At 38.8% G+C, this 18,687-nt stretch overlaps 3 protein-coding genes across 3 annotated transcripts in view; all 3 read left to right on the forward strand.

Moving 5' to 3' along the window:
- The first annotated feature begins 647 nt into the window (after positions 1-647).
- Positions 648-3,214, forward strand: LOC134656106 (putative leucine-rich repeat-containing protein DDB_G0290503). The gene is made up of 6 exons (XM_063511625.1): positions 648-818; positions 929-1,092; positions 1,216-1,418; positions 2,522-2,709; positions 2,800-2,906; positions 3,001-3,214. Exons 1-6 carry the CDS (start codon positions 708-710, stop codon positions 3,212-3,214), a joined length of 987 nt encoding a protein of 328 aa, XP_063367695.1. The 5' UTR covers positions 648-707.
- A 595-nt stretch (positions 3,215-3,809) lies between these two features.
- On the forward strand, positions 3,810-6,141 carry LOC134656107 (protein hook homolog). The gene is made up of 6 exons (XM_063511626.1): positions 3,810-3,912; positions 4,521-4,726; positions 4,800-5,067; positions 5,146-5,205; positions 5,285-5,434; positions 5,992-6,141. Exons 1-6 carry the CDS (start codon positions 3,853-3,855, stop codon positions 6,139-6,141), a joined length of 894 nt encoding a protein of 297 aa, XP_063367696.1. The 5' UTR covers positions 3,810-3,852.
- A 1,188-nt stretch (positions 6,142-7,329) lies between these two features.
- Positions 7,330-18,687, forward strand: part of LOC134656108 (integrator complex subunit 1) — a 56,459-nt gene continuing 45,101 nt past the window's right edge. The window contains exons 1-9 of the mRNA XM_063511627.1: positions 7,330-7,551; positions 7,990-8,162; positions 8,586-8,855; positions 9,205-9,340; positions 10,419-10,521; positions 14,456-14,591; positions 16,107-16,312; positions 17,155-17,317; positions 17,440-17,961. Coding sequence (XP_063367697.1) covers positions 7,401-7,551; positions 7,990-8,162; positions 8,586-8,855; positions 9,205-9,340; positions 10,419-10,521; positions 14,456-14,591; positions 16,107-16,312; positions 17,155-17,317; positions 17,440-17,961 — 1,860 coding nt within the window. The 5' untranslated portion in view covers positions 7,330-7,400. The remainder of the gene's footprint in view (positions 7,552-7,989; positions 8,163-8,585; positions 8,856-9,204; positions 9,341-10,418; positions 10,522-14,455; positions 14,592-16,106; positions 16,313-17,154; positions 17,318-17,439; positions 17,962-18,687) is intronic.

Genomic DNA, 18,687 nt, shown 5'->3' on the forward strand with positions numbered 1-18,687 from the left:
CACCGCCGCCGCCATCGTCCTGGAGACCATCGCCACCGCCTTTGGAGCGCTTGTGAGAGGTGGGCGGGTTATCCCCGCCCCCCCCGTTACCAGTCATTGCTAAAAACTATCTGCAGAAAAGTTATGTACAGAATCAACACTAATATATACAAATTTAACTTATTTACACAATTGTTTAAGAATTTTAAAACTTGGAGCGAAAAATTTCAAAGTTCCTTGTTTGAGTTCCCGCCAAAAAAAAAATCGGGCCGTCTGACAGTAGCGCTTAATGTTGCCACGGGACAATATACATTTTAAGTTCGCATTTTCACAAAAGGCAACTCAAGCTTAAGGCCTTATGTACAAGATTAATTTTAGTTTCTTTTGAACAAGCTTATTTTATATTAGTTTGTTAAAATAATTATTCATTAATTTCTTGTTTCGCTAAAGGCTTGAACGTGTATTTTTTTTATTATTTTTTATTAAGTCCTTACATTTTGTACTCCAGCGTACGAAAAATTTATTAAAATACGCATGTGTAAATGAGCTCTTATTGATTGCCGCCTCTTTTGGTGCCTTTTTTTAAACGGAAAATATTACTTTCTTTTGCCGCTTCCGCTTCCCGCCATTTCTCAAAAGCACGACACGAACACGAAGGACGCCACGCCATATTTTTTCGCTCTGAATAAGAAAGTTCTATTTTGCAATAAATAATTCAATCTATCACCATGAATATCGCCGATATTGAAAAAGTTGCTAATCGAAAACGGATTAACGCTGAAGCAGAAAAGTTACGCGAGAAAGTTAACAAAGAGACTGCTAATATTATTAAACTTAAGGTCTGTTGGTACTTTTAGTCAAAAACTATAGTAAACTATTTTCCATGATGTCTTGCTATGACAATTTAACTTTATATAATTATTAAGTACCTAATTGTTTTTATGTAAAGGTTGCCCAAGATACAGCATACTGGGATTTGAAAGAAAAACTTCATCAACTCGAAAACAACCATGAGCGCCTGCAGCAGAACATGGTTGAGGTGCAAATGCAGCACGAAGCGATTTCGGGTCAATACCAAGACGAGCTAAGACTGCGGCCTGAAACATTAAATAAGTAAGTTCAACTAATTCTACTAACTCACTCTGTGATTTTTAAAAACTCCAGGGATTGACAACCTTTTCTGGTACAAAAAGTTAACAATTGCGGCACGTTACATATAATTGAGTTTGTTTATAGATTGAGCAGTACTCGTCAGATCTGCGATGTTCTAGAAGAATACAGCGAGCGGCTTAAAGCAAGCGTGTCCCGTTGCAAGAATGACCAGGCAATGCTAGCTGAAGCCTACAACAAATCCGGCCAGCTTGTTAGAGAAATTAAAGACAAGCAAACCCAGTCTGAAGAGAAGAACTTGCAGATTATCAATAATTTACAAGACAAAGGTTAGCAAAATGCATGTTTTTGTGTTCTTGCGTTATTTATAACCAGGACATTTAGATCCCGTTAGTATCGATCATAATTTAATACAGTGGTGGGCAAACTTTTTTCATGGGGGGGGGGGGCAGAAAGCTTGAGAAATTTCGGAGGAGGGCCAGAATTGCAGCAAAACTGGAAATTTTAAAATTGCACTTTTATATAAAAGAGCAATTATGCTGCAATTCCGGCCTTCCTCTTAAAACTTCTCAAGCTTTTTTTTTACAGCACCAAAAAAAAATATATAAATATATATAATTTCAATGTATCCGCGGCGGGCCGGATAAAATGGTTTCGCGGGCCGGAGTTGGCCCGCGGGCCGTACTTTGCCCACCACTGATTTAATAGTTTCACATTAAAACTAAAGATATATAGTCTGTCAAGCCATTTCCGTTAGTAGAAAAAAAAAGCGGCAAATTTAAAAAAATGTAGGCGCGAAGGGTTATCGTCCCACAGAAATTTTGAATGTCGCGCCTTTTTCTACTCGCAAAGTTACTTGACAGTAGTGATGGGTAGGACATCAATTTAAAATGAGTTTGTATGAGTACCTCATTTTCTAAAATGAAATGTTACATTGTCTTACTTCAAATGAGGTGAGGTACTAGCATATTTTCAGCGTCGACTATTCCATTAATTCCAACGGCGACAAAAATATTTAATGTATATACGTATTTATGTATTCATAACTTCCTTTATAAATAAATAAATAGTAACATTTAATTGGAGTGCAATTCTGGAGGTTAAGAATAGAACTTTTAGGAGAAAGATAATTTTAGAATGAAGTAAAATGAATAGAGGAGTGAAGTATGACATTTTTGCGTTACGAAGTACTGCGACAAATTAACAAAATGAGTGGTACAAATGAGGTGCCTCACGAGTGAGCGACTCAACACTACTTGACAGGCTATATTTTCTGCCAGTAAAATAATTGGCTTAAGTTCTTAGCTATTTCAAAAATATATTTTGTTGAAAATTAGTTTATTTAAGGAATAAATTAAGGCACTTACATAATTTTGACACATTTAATGAAATATAAATGCCGTTATTGTTTAACATTGCATTCACTTTGTAGTTAAACTGCTTGCTGACCATAAGGAGCAACTGTCCCAAGTATTTACGTCCTCAAAACAGCAACTAGATTTGGAGTTGAATGACGCTCGAACTAAACTTGCCACTGCTCTTAACCAAAAAGACGAGTTGTTCGTAGCTTTGAATGACTTGAGCAGAAAACTGGATCATACTAAACGTGAACTGGAAAAGGTAAATAATAAATAATAATTATACATAGACAAATTTCAGATTTTCTGTACCAATGGTAAAATATAAAAAATATATATTTGTAATTTTCAGAAAGATGATAATATCGCTAGTTTGCAATCAGATATGAAAAAATGCCTTCTTGAATGCAATAATCACATCACGGAAATGAAGAACGCTAACTCTCAACAAGAACAAGTGTAAGTTTGTTTATATAATATTATTATATTAACCTTGCTATGTCGTTAATATGAATAGCAGTACCTAAAATAAATCTGGATCAATTTTTGTTAGCCTGAAAGAATATACGGCAGCCAACGAATCTCTAAAGAAAGCGCTCCAGAACCAGGAACAATTCACTCAGTCGATTTGTGATCAGAATAATAAGCTACAAGAGAAAATTTCGACTTTAGAAGAGGAACAAATATCCAGCTCTGAGAAAATTAAAGATTTGGAATCAAAGCTAGAGGCAAATATTTTTCATGTTTATTTTCTAAATAGAACTTAACTTTATGTTGCCAATTATGTAGTTATCTAGCAATTTGCATTAGTGTTGAGTCGCTCACTCGTGAGGCACCTCATTTCTACCATTCATTTTGTTAATTTGTCGCAGTACTTCGTACCGAAAAAATGTCTTACTTCACTCCTCTATTCATTTTACTTGATTCTAAAATTATCTTTCTCCTAAAAGTTCTATTCTTAACCTCCAGAATTGCACTCCAATTAAATGTTACTATTTATTTATTTATAAAGGAAGTGATGAATACATAAATATGTATATACATTAAATATTTTTGTCGCCGTTGGAATTAATGGAATAGTCGACGCTGAAAATATGCTAGTACCTCACCTCATTTGAAGTAAGACATTGTAACACCTCATTTTAGAAAATGAGGTATTCATACAAACTCATTTTAAATTGATGTCCTACCCATCACTAATTTGCATTGCTGATAAAGTCGCTTTTTGAGAGGATTGTTTATTTATAACTCGGCCAGCAAGGTACTCATAACTTAAGGCTAAGTATAGTTGAATAACTGTTAGTTCCGCTATATTTAAACTATTATTACGTTGAAAATATGTAACCAAATAACATTAAAAATCCCACAGGAATCCAATTTGGAGTGTGGTAAACTGGTGAAAAATATGGAAGCGCTAAATGAGAAGACGGATGAATTAAAAAATGAGATGAACGAGAAAAAAATGGTAAATACTATTCCAATAAAATTTTCAAATTTCCAAGTACATTAATAGTGTTCTTAATTTCAATTATGTATTATAGCTGGTCAACCAAATCTTGTCAGTAAAAAAAACCGGCCACGTGCGAGTCGAACTCGCGCATGCAGGGTTCCGCACCATCGACAAAAAATAGAGCAAAACAAGCAAAAAAAAAACGGTCACCCATCCAAGTACTGACCCCGCCCGACGTTGCTTAACTTCGGTCAAAAAAATCACGTTTGTTGTATGGGAGCCCCACTTAAATCTTTATTTTATTCTGTTTTTAGTATTTGTTGTTATAGCGGCAACAGAAATACATCATCTGTGAAAATTTCAACTGTCTAGCTATCACGGTTCGTGAGATACAGCCTGGTGACAGACAGACAGACAGACAGACGGACGGACGGACGGACGGACAGCGGAGTCTTAGTAATAGGGTCCCGTTTTTACCCTTTGGGTACGGAACTCTAAAAAGGCGCGAAATTCAAATTTTCTATGGAACGATATCCCTTCGCGCCTACATTTTTCAAATTTGCCGCCTTTTTCTACTGTCAAGATCTGGCTGACCAAGTATATCTCAATTGTTTTATTTATAGCTCTTAGAAAAATCGTTGATCGAACAACAAAACTTGAAAGATCAGGTTTTGGCATTGGAAGAGCAGAAATCTGAAATAGTCGTTGAACTCAACAATGCCACCCAAGAATTGGAATTGAGATCCGTTAAAATTGAGGAATTGACTTCAACCATTCAGGAGTTACAAGCTAAGATATCTGAAATGGAAACTACCCTAGAGAAAAACAAGTAACACTTTATCTAAGTATGTATATACAGTGGTTATTGTTGCATAGTTTATAAAACGTGTAATTGTTTTCAGAGCCGACAACGCGAACAAAATCGAAGAGATTAGTATCATTCTGGAAACCAAAGTAAAACTTATTGACGAGAAAGACAAAGAGTTGGATTGTAAAGCATCTACTATCAACAAGCTCATGTCTGATCTAAAGAATGGTACCGACGCTAGAACTAAATTGGAAAATAATATTGAGAAAATGAAGAAGGATATGGAAACTGATAGGAATATTGCAAAAGAGAAGGAAAATACCTTGGCGAAGAAAATAGAACAGATGGATAAGGCTGCTAAAGTACTTTGATTACCGGTTTTTGAGTTGTATATTTACTAATTAGTGGCTCAATATAGCAGTATCATCTTTTACTTCCAGGAAAAAGAAATCGAGCTATCCAAACAAATGTCCATAATTTTGGAGACCCGTAAGGAAAAGGTATACGTTTTATAACTTTATGTAAGAAATATTATGTAAATGTGTCAAAATCACGAATTATTTTTGTTGCTGCTTATAGGATCGACTGCAAGACAGGTTGAAAAGCATGCAGAATACAATAGACAATATCGAAAAAGAAGTAACAGGGCGCTCTGCCTCGCAGTCAACGCGCCAGCCCGCTGAACTAGATGATAATTCAGGAATGATGAAGCCAGCACCACCGATTAAGGTTTAGAAAGAAAGGAAATACATTTAGAATATCATATATTTAATATTTACATATATTTAACATTAATAAACAAGCCTTACCCCACATTCTTTTAAATGAATAGTAGAGTTAGACCAAGCTAAGTTGGCATTGGCAGCAATTTTGATAGCCCAAACGGTGCAAGTGTTATTTTAAATGTCATAATTGGCTACTTTCCTACTAGTCAAATCAGCTTCTTTTTTAGAACTGTTAAAACGATTTGCTAATATGGAATTTATATGAAAACGTGTGTAGTGACGTCACAGTCAACTCACCTACTTTTTATACTTCCATCCGATTGATTAAATAGAAATTGTGTTTAAAAATAACTGCTATCTATGTTTTTCTAATAATTATCTGGTGCTTTATTTCGTGCACGATGTGAAATAATTTATTTTAAGTAGAGGAAAGTACCCAATTTCATAGATGTTTGTCGTTTAAAATAAAATGTACACCGTTTGGGCTATCAAAATCGCTGCCAACTTACCTTGGTCTCACTCTTTGCAAATTATTATTGACTAAATTTGTTTGCTTAACAGAGAGCTTGCACCCCCGCTCCGAAGAGAATCCAGAAGCCATCAGGGCCTACAGCGCTGAAAGAACAATCTAAGAAACTAAGAGACAGCGTACTCAGTAATTTTTTTAGCGACAGCGACATGGAATGCGAGCTGGTGGCTGACGTAAGCTAAAATAAACGTAATACATATAATATATTGAATATATAACTTTGAACCATTACCGATAACATCGTAGAGTTAAACCGAGATAAGTCTGCGGCGACTTTGATAGCACACGCAGGGCAAGTGTTATTTTAAAGTCAAACTTCTATGAAATTATGACAACGCATTAGGATTACCAGGCGAGTCGTATGCTTGTTTGCCACCGACCTGTTATAAAAAATATCGTTTCTTTGTTCCAGCAGGCGCAAATAAATCGTCATTTTGATGCGATGACGCGTGGTGAGAGGGTCTCACCGTTGACCTTTAAACGACGTGCTCCTGCCTCGGGACCTATTGATGTAAGCACATTGATTTTCCCACGTTTCAATTATCCCACGCATGGCTATTTTCAGTTTTAGTAACTGGGACGGTAAATCTAGTTTTCAGCTGCAAAAATGTATCCCTACTGGTGTAAATTTGATGAATAATATTAAGTATTTATATTGTTATTTCAGGAAATAATATCTCTGTCTCAATTGAAAGAAGCAAAGAGCAAACGCTGTATATTCAAAAACAAGCGGACGGACAACAAAGCCAAGAAATTAAAGCCCACCGAATAAATAATTACGTACAACTTCTAGATTACTCAACGAACATGAGCTAGATTGGGTTATTTTTATCAATATTTTGTTTTATGATAGGTTCATTGTTCAATTCAATCTTTATTTTTTAACCGAATTAATACTCATTTAAACTTGAACCAAAGTTGCAGGACCTCTGAAACATTTGGTAGATTAAATTGACAATCAAACTTTTGATTTATTCATAGAATGATTGTTTTGTTCTTACTTTTTCTTTGTAATACCTGAAATGGAATTAAGATTTATTAAATTCTTACCTTAAAATCGTATGTATTATTTTATTTCTTTAGAATTTAGAAGTCGCAAAACTCACAAACCATGACACTAACGACTAACGTCAATTTTGACACATGACAATGACATTGACATTTTTAGATGGTGGTGCCGCTGCGTTTGCATTGCATATGCATATTTTGTGGATGTTTATTATGAGTATTATGACTAGAACGTAGTGTAGTGATTATCAAAGAATACAATACACACTAGATTATAATGCTCTTTGATTATTACTAGTTGTCGATGCTATTTGTTCATAATTTTCATCAAATAAAACGAATATTGGACCATCGTATAATCTGTTTACGAACGATATGGTAGAGAAGCGCTAAGAATATTGATATAGAGGTTATCCGGTTGTGAGTGGTGAACATGGAGAGAGGCAAGATGTCGTCTTCGGGGCGCGGTGGCAAGAGCAAGGCTCCGCAGCACCCGCAGGACATCTTCGCGCTGGGCACCAAGTCTACTGTCGTCGTATCGCGAGACCAGGAGAAGAGGAACATACACAAACCTTCTAGTAGTGGTGAGTACATTTTTAAGGTTTTGACTCTTGACTTCATCACACAACTCATAGATTTTGGCGCAAATGCATTTATCTTTCTTAAATATTTCCAATCGATCGCAAAATGCTGTATAAGAGAAAATGGCAGATGTATACGCCTCTCCTCTGTTGTCAAGGCAGTAGTGTGTTCAGATATTTGTCACCACCTTGGCCGCTCCAATATATCTGATGGTGACTACCATACATCAGATATGAAACATTTTGGTAGTAGAGTCTGTTCGGAAAGAGAAGAGTTGAGGAATGTATTGGGCCTCATACATTCCACGACTCTTCTCTTTCTGGACAGAGTCTAATAATGGAGATTTCAAAATGTATTATTAAATTTTGAGCAAAGCAAAGTTAACGTCATTTAGCTCAGATTATATTATTTTGACGTGTATTATGAATGCTTTGTCATAGGTGTAGAACGCAAACGTGAAGGCACATCAACTTTTGGTGCTGCTCCGCCCACCAAGAGATCAAGAATTGGCTCGCCAGCAGAGGCTGTTGGGGGGACATCCTTAGAGGTTGACCCTGTGGATCTTGTCCCCAATGTGCTGCAAGCTTTGGACACCCATAACTCTGATAAATTGGTAAGTCTAATGTTGATAGGTTTACCATAATAATTATGCCAATATGTGTTCAATGGAACAGTTATTTATTATGATCAATACATAATCAATTTCCAAAACTGAAGAAGGCTTATAGATCCTTGGTATATAGAGGTCCTTTATGCCCTTTTGTAACTCTGGCAGTTTATATAAAACATCAATTTTTTCATCACCACCCTTTAACCGCCGGAGTCAGATATATAAGACATTACATATCCAGCTCATTTCGCCACAGTCTGATAAATAAGACAAAGATCTGATTTGGTTTTTACAGCACATTTATAACTGCCGTAACTATGCCAACCTTACTCTGCGTGGTACAATTACTGTCGGTGGCGACACAAGCACGCTCGATCAAAAATTGCTGGCGGTTAAAAGGTTAATACAACTGTTATTTGTTTACAGCTTGGTCTTCTCACAGGCTCGATCCGTCTACTCAAGTCACAACGCTCCAAACCTGACCCAATCCTCTGCATGAGTATGCTGTATTTGTGCAAAATCCGGCCAAACATGTTTGCACATGACGTTGTGACCCAGAGTCTGTGCACGCTGTTGAAGCGGGAACAGGGGGCTGCGTTTAAAAGTAAAGGGAATCCGCTGGTGTTTGTACTGGCATGCAATATGCTGTATGCTGGGCATAGGGATAGTAATAACTGGCCTGATACTTTTATTAAGGTAAGAACTTTAGTGAGTTTAAAACTGTCATTAGCTAACATAACGGCAAATGTAAACTTACAATATTCTCTGAATAATTAAATTACCCAGTTCCAACTGGTGCTACATTTATCTGGTTAAATTTCTATTGATAAGTTATTTGGTCACAAGAGAGAATACAGGTTTGAATACATCCTGGCAGCTTTCCTTATTTTATCTAAATGATATTTTGATTCTAAGATTATGAGTAGTACATTTAGCCTGTAAGGTATGTATCTACTAGATGTTAGTGGCCTAATAATTTAAGATTTTTGATTTAAAGTATTATTATTTTATGAAAGTTATTACAGCATGTGTTTGTTTTTAACAGGTATACATTGAAGATGCCTTAAACGAGAGGTGGTGGGTGGAATGTTCATGGTGTAAGTGCTTGGTTGAGAATATCGCCACCGCCTTCAGCACCAAGACTCCGCCTCCACATCTGATCCCGTCTGATAGTGCACTTGGTAAGAGTTAATGTTAAATCTGGCATTAATACACAAATAACCCCACCAACATAAACAATACATTCTGTCATTAATTTGGATGCAATAAAAGTTATATAAGTAATAAAAAAAATTACAGTCTATAATATGGGGTTCAAAAAAGTAGTGTATAGGATAAGATAAGATAAGATAAAAGATAGTTTATTCAAGTAGGTATAATTACAATGCGCTTATGAACGTCAAATAAAGCTAGGTAGACCGGCTCCAACCCTACACCTCTGCCCCGAGAAGATTTAAATTCCCCCTCAATTGGAGGAGGGTATCCCAATATGGGACCGGTAACAAACTCGGCGGGACACATCTTTTCAAAAATAATTACATCTTATAATTAACATGCATTACGAGAAAATAAGGGAAAAAATACAATTTAAATTACTATAGAATTCATGCAATTATACACATAAGGTGTAATAGAAATTTGATTTAGAAAATATACATATGTACATGGAATCATACAAATTCGTAGCTCTTTCAGAAAACATATCAAATTCTTACAAAAGGAAAAGAAAATAAAGTTATTAAAAGAAATGGGAAAACATATTATATAAATCTGATTGATTATTATGAATTACCAACATATGTGCTATTATCTATGAAAAGGTTTTTAAAAGGTCGGCAACGCGCATGTAACACCTTTGGAGCTGCAGGCGTTCATAGGCTACGGGGACTGCTTACCATCATGTGGTATAAATTATGTACATACCATGATTTTCTTTATTTTGTAAGATTTAAATGTAATAACATACCTATAGACATCGCGATAAGCTTTATAAGCCTAAAAAATTTAAAAATTTAAATTACTTACATTGAGTCATTAATGTTATTATCAAAGCGAATAGTCTTAAGTGCCATAGACGTTGCTAGCACTAAAGTCATTTATAAATGCTCATTTCCAAGCCTTTATGCTCAAAAACGAAACGACAAAAACTTCTACATATCTATCTACCAAACTTGCTCACAATATCAACATATTTGTTACCTTTTCATTATATAACACATAAATTGTGATTGTGAGAGTAAAAGCTTGTTCGTTTAACAGCGGCTGGCGGCACGATGTCTCCGTCAGGGTCGGGCTCCCCGCTGATGGGAAGCACGGACGACGACCCTGACAACACGGACCTAGAGTACACCGTTTTTCCCAGGTAACAACATATTTTTATTTCTACTTTATATTTAACAAGCGACCCGCCGCGGCTTCGCACGGGTTAAGGGCCCGGCCACATGTCAGCGGTGCGGCGCCGCCGCCGCCGCGCGGCGCGGCACCGCAGAAATCTGCGGCGACGCCCGCCGCAACGCGAAGCACCAACAAATAAAAAAAAACCGGCCAAGTGCGAGTCCGACTCGCGCACGGAGGGTTCCGCACCATTAACACAAAATAGAGCAAAACAAACAAAAAAACGGTCACCCATCCAAGTACTGACCCCGCCCGAACGTTGCTTAACTTCGGTCAAAAATCACGTTTGTTGTATGGGGGCCCCACTTAAATCTTTATTTTATTCTGTTTTTAGTATTTGTTGTTATAGCGGCAACAGAAATACATCATCTGTGAAAATTTCAACTGTCTAGCTATCACGGTTCGTGAGATACAGCCTCGTGACAGACGGACGGACGGACGGACGGACGGACGGACGGACGGACGGACGGACGGACAGCGGAGTCTTAGTAATAGGGTCCCGTTTTTACCCTTTGGGTACGGAACCCTAAAAACGAGAGGAGTTATGACGTCATCTTTTTTTTGTATGAAATTTAAAAAAAATTGTTGGCTTTCTGAGCCGATTCCAAAAATATATCACATCATTACATTTGAGTCATTTTTTTTTAAATTATAATAAAAATATTTTTCAAAACATGCCAAGTTTGGGTTTCTCCAGATACAATACCGTTAAAAAAAATTTCTACTCCCGTAGGGGAGAGTGGGTAACAGTGGATACACTTTTGTTTGAAGCCCAATATTTCTGAAGTAAAGTACATTTAGCCCTAGCATTTAAATCCATCGTTTCGTAACACTATCAGGGTACACAAAAAACAGACGACAAACATTCCAACAGCCATAGATTTTAGTCAAAAGTATTTTTTTTTATAAATGGGAAATTATCCACTGTACCCCTTCCATGGGTTACAGTGGTTAAGCCCTTGGGGTACAGTGAACTTCATGGGTCACAGTGATTTTTTGCAGGATTTATTAAACAAAACTCAATTAACAAATATTATTTATTAATAAATTTGCTTCGTAAGATCACTTTTAGTAATTAACAGTAGAACGGAGTGTCTGAAACTACATATAATCAACAATAATTATATTAAATTGGAGATCAAAAATTACGTAATGTTTCAAAACATTTGATATCGGTTTCTTCATTAGCTGCATCTTTTAACACTTATCCAGCGTAGAAAACTTTTTTATTATTTATTTTAAACTCTACCAGGACAAAATTGCCTTCTTTTGGTAAAGTTGGCAACTGTTCGACATATTCTTGATCACCCATACCAAAATCAGTTAATTTTTCTTCAAACGATCCCTCTTCCTCGAATTGAACACTAAAAGTATCGTTTTCCTCATCGCTCACACCTTCAAAAGGAAAATAATGCAAAGTAACACTTTTCTTTGACGGTCGTCCTTTTCTTCACCGCTTGCTTTTTTCTTGGACTCGTTCTTCAATATCATCTTTATTAGGTGTGTCTGTAACTTACATTGATTTACCTTTCCTCCTTGGCTTTCTAGTATTTTTTCTTGGGCCTGCTTTAGGTAATCCTCTAATATCTAAAGGGCTCTTAAAAGCTTTTGAAGGCCCTGCCACAGAAAAACTTCACTAGGAGTTACTAGAGCAGTCGACGTTATTTCAGAATTAGAATGGTTGTGATCCATAACAGCTTCCGGTTCCTTTTGATTTCCTTCCCGACTAGTTGTTGGTGGCGTAGGAGTCTGCTGGCGATGAAGAGTTGGATCTGTAAATACATAAAATGTAAAGAACAAATATACGGGTCACAGTGGATACTTATCCACTGTAACCCAAGTTAAAATTATCCATTGTGACCCAACCACCGTTATTGAAATCAAAAAATCGGAATAAATATATACACTCTTGTTACGGGCAAAATAATAGCATTTTAGGTCAACTGAAACACTGCACAACACTAAATAATCCACAAACACACAAAACCCTGAAAGAATATGACACCACACACTTTTTAAAAACACGAAAAAATTTAATTTGTTACTTAATTTGGCGGTACACTGCCGGCGCGTGACCACCCAGCGTGCGAGCGTGGCGACGACTGGTGCGGCGCGGGGGGAACACTCGAGGCGAACGTTTGACAAGAGTACAAGTGTTTGTGTGCGTAAATACACGGACAGCGGCATTTTAGTCACCGTGCCCCGTTAGTCACTGTTACCCACTCTCCCCTACTTTTATTTGTCATTTAAAAGGTCGTACACACACCTTTAAACCCCTATGTTATAGTTGTCAAGACAAGTCTTTAGTCTATTCCACAAAAAAGTATTTGTGCATACACGCAGTATCTTTTTGGTACTTTTACGATACTTCGTGTAATCACCACTTTAAAAATATTGTATGAAATACATTGTTGCCAACCTAATTTTAATTGTCATCTCTGACAGATGAGTACTAAGTGCATTGCTGCCAATTTACAAAATTGGCAGCAATGCACTTAGTAAAAGGTGAGTTTTTTCAGTTAATTCTTACATAGATAATTTTTACTACGACTTATAGATTCCGAGATATAAGCGACTTTTTGGAAAAACCGTTATACTTATATTAATTTTATGCTTTCTATTTAAATATTTAATTGAGAGATTCATAGATCACACTTTGTAAAATTGAAAATTAAAAAAAAACATATTTCATGTAATTATTTTCAAAATTGCTTTCTTAGGGTTAGATATGAGGATATTAGGTATAATTTGAGGTATATTTTACAAAAAAATATTGAACGGTATTGTATCTGGAGAAGCCCAAACTTGGTATGTTTTGAAAATTATTTTTATTATAATTAAAAAAAATGACTGAAATGTAATGATATGATATTTTTGGAATCGGCTCAGAAAGCCCTTTCGTTTAATACCACACACGATAGGTTTCAAAACAGTTTTTTCAAATTCCATACAAAAAAAGATAACTCATCTCGTTTTTTTTATTTAATGGTGCTTCGGGTCAAATTGTTTCAAATGTCCTAAAGATCAATCGTACCGATTTTCATACCTTTAACATCATTTGCAGCATTTTACTGAATTTCTCGGTGTACTGCCAGCGATATTAAGAAGGCGCAGAAATAAAAAAACAATTGAAAAGAAAATTTTGGGTGAACCCATATCTTCGTATAATGAATGAAGATGCAAATCATTTCAAAAGAAAATACCGGCGCGGCACCGCAGAAATCTGCGGCACCGCACGCCGCTCGGCGGCACCGCGCGCGGCGAAACTCACCGCTTTGCGGCACCGCGCGCGGCGCCGCGCAACGCTTTGCGGCGCCGCAGCGCGGCACCGCAAAATTTTGCGTTGCGGCGGGCGTCGCCGCAGAGCGGTTTGCGGCGCCGCAGATTTCTGCGGTGCCGCGCCGCGCGGCGGCGGCGGCGCCGCACCGCTGACATGTGGCCGGGCCCTAACAAATTATACATAAACCTTCCTCATGAATCAGTCTGTCTATTAAAAAAAGCCGCATCAAAATCCGTTGCGTAGTTTTAAATATCTAAACATACATAGGGACAGACAGATAGCGGGAGGCGACTTTGACCTGAAGTTTTTTACTGCGGAAATATAAAGAACAGAAGTTATACTGCCCGCCTAAATACGAGTTCGAGTATAATCATGATTATAGTCACTATCACTACATAGTATAAAACAAAGTCGCCTCCCGCTGTCTCTCTGTCCCTATGTATGCTTAGATCTTTAAAACTACGCAAAGGATTTTGATGCGGCTTTTTTTAATAGATAGAGTGATTCAAGAGGAAGGTTTATGTATGATGCGTTAACCCGTGCGAAGCCGGGGCGGGTCGCTAGTGTAAAATAAAATTCTTATTTAAATGCCAAATCTCACCCCTTAAATTCTTGTACACAGATATTCTAGTAGCTATGAAACTGTTGAAGCGTTGGTGCTAGAAGCTATTAAAGAGCAGATCCAACGGCGAGCCGCGCCTGATGCCATTGGGAAAGGATTTTTGAAACTGTTGTCTGCTACCTGTGGTTTCCCTGAGGTAACGTGTGTTTTCATATATTTTTAGGCAATAAAAACTCTCATCAAAACATTTCATGTAAAATATTGCTAAGACGTATCTTGCTTTTGTTCTGAAAAGGTTACTAGCTCTTGTAGAAGTGTTCATTCTTCTAATTCTAAGTTGATCAAAGAATAAAACTCATAAAGTTCATACGGGTACTTGTCCGAGCCTGGCCTTAGTTAATATTTTAATATTAATTTCATTATGGGAGTGCACATGGTAGGTAAGTATGTACTGTCGTTTTTTACAGAAATTTTACGACTGCTCTTGCTTGAGGCCACCGTGTGCAAAAATTAATGCACAAAACTGACGCAAACAAACTTTACACTGTTATGTCGGGCAAAGCTCTGACATACCTAACGGCGTCTGCGGGGCCTTTTACACTGGAAAGTCAGGCTTCTTACATTCAGTGGTGTGGCAATCTGGCAATATCGTGCTATAAGGAGTACATACGATGATCAGTAAAAAGGCACCTCATGTTTTATTTCGAGATATTCCTGTTAGAATTACCATCAGGCACACTGCTATATGGATCATGAATAAAGCAAACAATAGGGATGATGACACATGTTGAATTTTATAACAAAATCTAGTGTAATAGATAGCAAATGAGCAATTTATCACAATATTGTGGAAATTAAAATAAAATATTGAAAAATTACAAAAATACAGTTTCAAAATTTCGGTTTTTTTAACTTCCAAAAACGATAAAAGTAAGGGTACCATTCGATTCCTTACATTTCATTCAAAAAAATATTGTATGTCAACTATATACATAAACGCAATATTTCGCCGACAAAAACGCAATTTTCTTGTTTTGTCCATACTACAAGACGGGCTCCCAGAGACCTTGACGTCACGTTCCCTTATCGTTTTGTTTAGGGTGTTTCGCGAGTGAAGTGCGACTGTCGGCCTTTGACTACAATTTCTGACTTTTGTGTTACTTTAATGTAATGGGTCCGATATAGACATTTGATCTTAAAAACAAACCCGATCGATTGATACCATAAATGAAAATTAGTCATGTAGCCTATTTCCACTGACAATCCAACCTCTAGACTGAGCTTAGGCCAATTCTTTCATGAAACCGATGCTGCCAAAAATACGGGGGTGCGGGGGGACGAGGTGAGCGAATCCCGTGCCGTGATTGGTCCGTTCAAAGACACGGACCAATCACGGCACGGGATTGACTCGAAGATGGAGTAACGCTACCGTATGTGTGGCAGAGGGGGTAGCGCGACTATGCTATGTCTAGAGGTTGGATTGTCGGTATCATCTTGGGTCGTCCCATTCGTTTTTCGTCAAGTTCTTAAATTAGTCATAATCTGCTTTCGTCACTCATTCTACATTGAAAGCCACCGACGATTGTGACGAATGTAGAATGAGTGACGAAAGCAGAATAGGACTAATTTAAGAACTTGACGAAAAACGAATGGGACGACCCAAGATGATACCGGATTGTCTGTGCCTATTTCAAAGCTGTTTTAATTTGAGATCCGCATGATATCCGCGTCCCGGCTCGAGGCGTGGCTGCACTCGGGCAAGCTGTGGCGCGCGGCGCAGGAGCTGCTCGCGTACGTGTGCTGCAACGCGGACGCGTGCGGGCCCACTGCGGCGCGCGACCACGAGGTGCTGGCGCAGCTGGCCCGCATGCGGCTCAAGACCAAGCCGCTGCAGCAGGCCTACCAGGCCTGCCTCAGGTACTGACACGACTATTTTTAATATTACTCATACCCGTTCACACGTGTGGAACGCAAAAGTAAAGGAACTAGCTACTATGTTTGATAGAAATTGATCCCGCAGCAGGTGTGGCTCACTCCGCGATTTCGTCGCGTCGCTACAAGTACCTACAACATAGAATCCTCTAGACTGAGTTTAGAGCAATTATTTCATGAAACCGATGCTGCCAAAAATACGGGGGTGCGGGGGGGACGAGGTGAGCGAATCCCGTGCCGTGATTGGTCCGTTCAAAGACACGGAACAATCACGGCACGGGATTGACTCGAAGATGAAGTAAAACTACGGTATAAGTGGCAGAGGGGGTAGCGTTACTATGCTCAGTCTAGAAGATGTCTTGTCTGTGACCTACAAGTACATGCGGCCCACACCAATGTTGGTGTCTAGCCATAGTAGTTGCCGCGCACCGCTACGAAACGAACGCCTGCTCGCGCTTGCGCCACCTGGCGGTCATATCTGTCGTAATAGACGCGTTTTGTTAGAGAGTGAATCTTCTGTACCTAGTACTATTATTTATTAAGTGCCGGCAGTTGAAAGAGTATCAGCTCATTTCCAAAATGATGTAAAGCATTTTGGCATTTCTTATATAGTCCACCAGCTACGCTATCGTCATAAATGGTATTCTTTTGGATGCATTCGATTAGGTACGTACAATATATTGCGCAAATGCTTTAAAATAACATAGCTTCTAATCCTACCGACCGCGCCAGTACAACTTTATTTCAGTGCTATACAAAGAAAACGTCCATACTAAAGCAATGTAAATGCATTTACTTTACTTTCACAAGTGTATTCTTGTCCCCAGGGAGATGGTGTCCGACAGCCCAGCACTACTCCGCAGCGTGGTCACTCACACCATCTACAACGAGCTGTCCAACGTGCGCTCCCCCAACAACATGGCGGTGCTGGCCGCGCTCATACAAGCGCAGCCGCAAGCCGTGCCCGCCGCCATGGCGGACACGTATCAGGTACTGTATACACACACACACACACACACACACACACACAAAACCCCCGTACTACACACACAACGAGCTGTCCAACGTGCGCTCCCCCAACAACATGACGGTGCTGGCCGCGCTCATGCAAGCGCAACCTCAAGCTGTGCCCGCCGCCATGGCGGACACGTACCAGGTACTGTATACACACACACACACACACACACACAAAACCCCCGTACTACACACACAACGAGCTGTCCAACGTGCGCTCCCCCAACAACATGACGGTGCTGGCCGCGCTCATGCAAGCGCAACCTCAAGCTGTGCCCGCCGCCATGGCGGACACGTACCAGGTACTGTATACACACACACACACACACACACACAAAACCCCCGTACTACACACACAACGAGCTGTCCAACGTGCGCTCCCCCAACAACATGACGGTGCTGGCCGCGCTCATGCAAGCGCAACCTCAAGCTGTGCCCGCCGCCATGGCGGACACGTACCAGGTACTGTATACACACACACACACACACACACAAAACCCCCGTACTACACACACAACGAGCTTTCCAACGTGCGCTCCCCCAACAACACGGCGGTGCTGGCCGCGCTCATACAAGCGCAGCCGCAAGCCGTGCCCGCCGCCATGGCGGACACGTATCAGGTACTCTATACACACATACACACACACAATATTTCATTACAGTGAGGTATCTGATCAAATTTTGAACACAGTCGCCCTTAGTATAGTCGGCAATGTAACTTAAATCGCATGCAAGTTCTCGCTAGTCTAGGTCTCGCCTTTGACATCACCATTTGGGTCAATAGACCGTAGGTGTAGAACGATGCCTAAATAGGGATGATGACACATGTTGAATTTTATAACAAAATCTAGTAAAATAGATAGCAAACGAGCAATTTATCACAATAATGTGGATATTAAAATAAAATATTGAAAAATTACAAAATTACAGGACCTGAAAGTTTCAAAATTTAAGTTTTTTTTAACTTCCAAAAACGATAAAAGTAAGGGTACCATTCGATTCCTTACATTTCATCCAAAAAAATATTGTACAGCAACTATATACATAAACGCAATATTTCACCGACAAAAACGCAATTTTCTCGTTTTGTCCATACTACAAGATGGGCGATGACGTCACGGCCTCTGGCCGTTTCGTATAGGGCGTTTCGCGAGTGAAGTGCGACTGTCGGACTTTGACTACAATTTCTGACTTTTGTGTTACTTTAATGCAATGGGTCCCATATAGACATTTGATCCTAAAAACAAACCCGATCGATTGATACCATAAATAAAAAGCGGCCAAGTGCGAGTCGGACTCGCCCATGAAGGGTTCCGTATTTAGGCGATTTAAGACGTATAAAAAAA

This window comes from Cydia amplana, chromosome 17, assembly GCF_948474715.1.
Source record: "Cydia amplana chromosome 17, ilCydAmpl1.1, whole genome shotgun sequence".
NCBI lineage: Eukaryota > Metazoa > Arthropoda > Insecta > Lepidoptera > Tortricidae > Cydia > Cydia amplana.

Bases quoted from the DNA above. Each gene is read 5' to 3' on its own strand.
- LOC134656106 (XM_063511625.1), top strand. From the start codon at position 708: ATGAATATCGCCGATATTGAAAAAGTTGCTAATCGAAAACGGATTAAC. The intron at 819-928 runs GTCTGTTGGTAC...TTTTATGTAAAG, and splicing joins CTAATATTATTAAACTTAAG to GTTGCCCAAGATACAGCATA. The intron at 1,419-2,521 runs GTTAGCAAAATG...TTCACTTTGTAG, and splicing joins CAATAATTTACAAGACAAAG to TTAAACTGCTTGCTGACCAT.
- LOC134656107 (XM_063511626.1), top strand. From the start codon at position 3,853: ATGGAAGCGCTAAATGAGAAGACGGATGAATTAAAAAATGAGATGAAC. The intron at 3,913-4,520 runs GTAAATACTATT...TTTTATTTATAG, and splicing joins AGATGAACGAGAAAAAAATG to CTCTTAGAAAAATCGTTGAT. The intron at 4,727-4,799 runs GTAACACTTTAT...AATTGTTTTCAG, and splicing joins ACTACCCTAGAGAAAAACAA to AGCCGACAACGCGAACAAAA.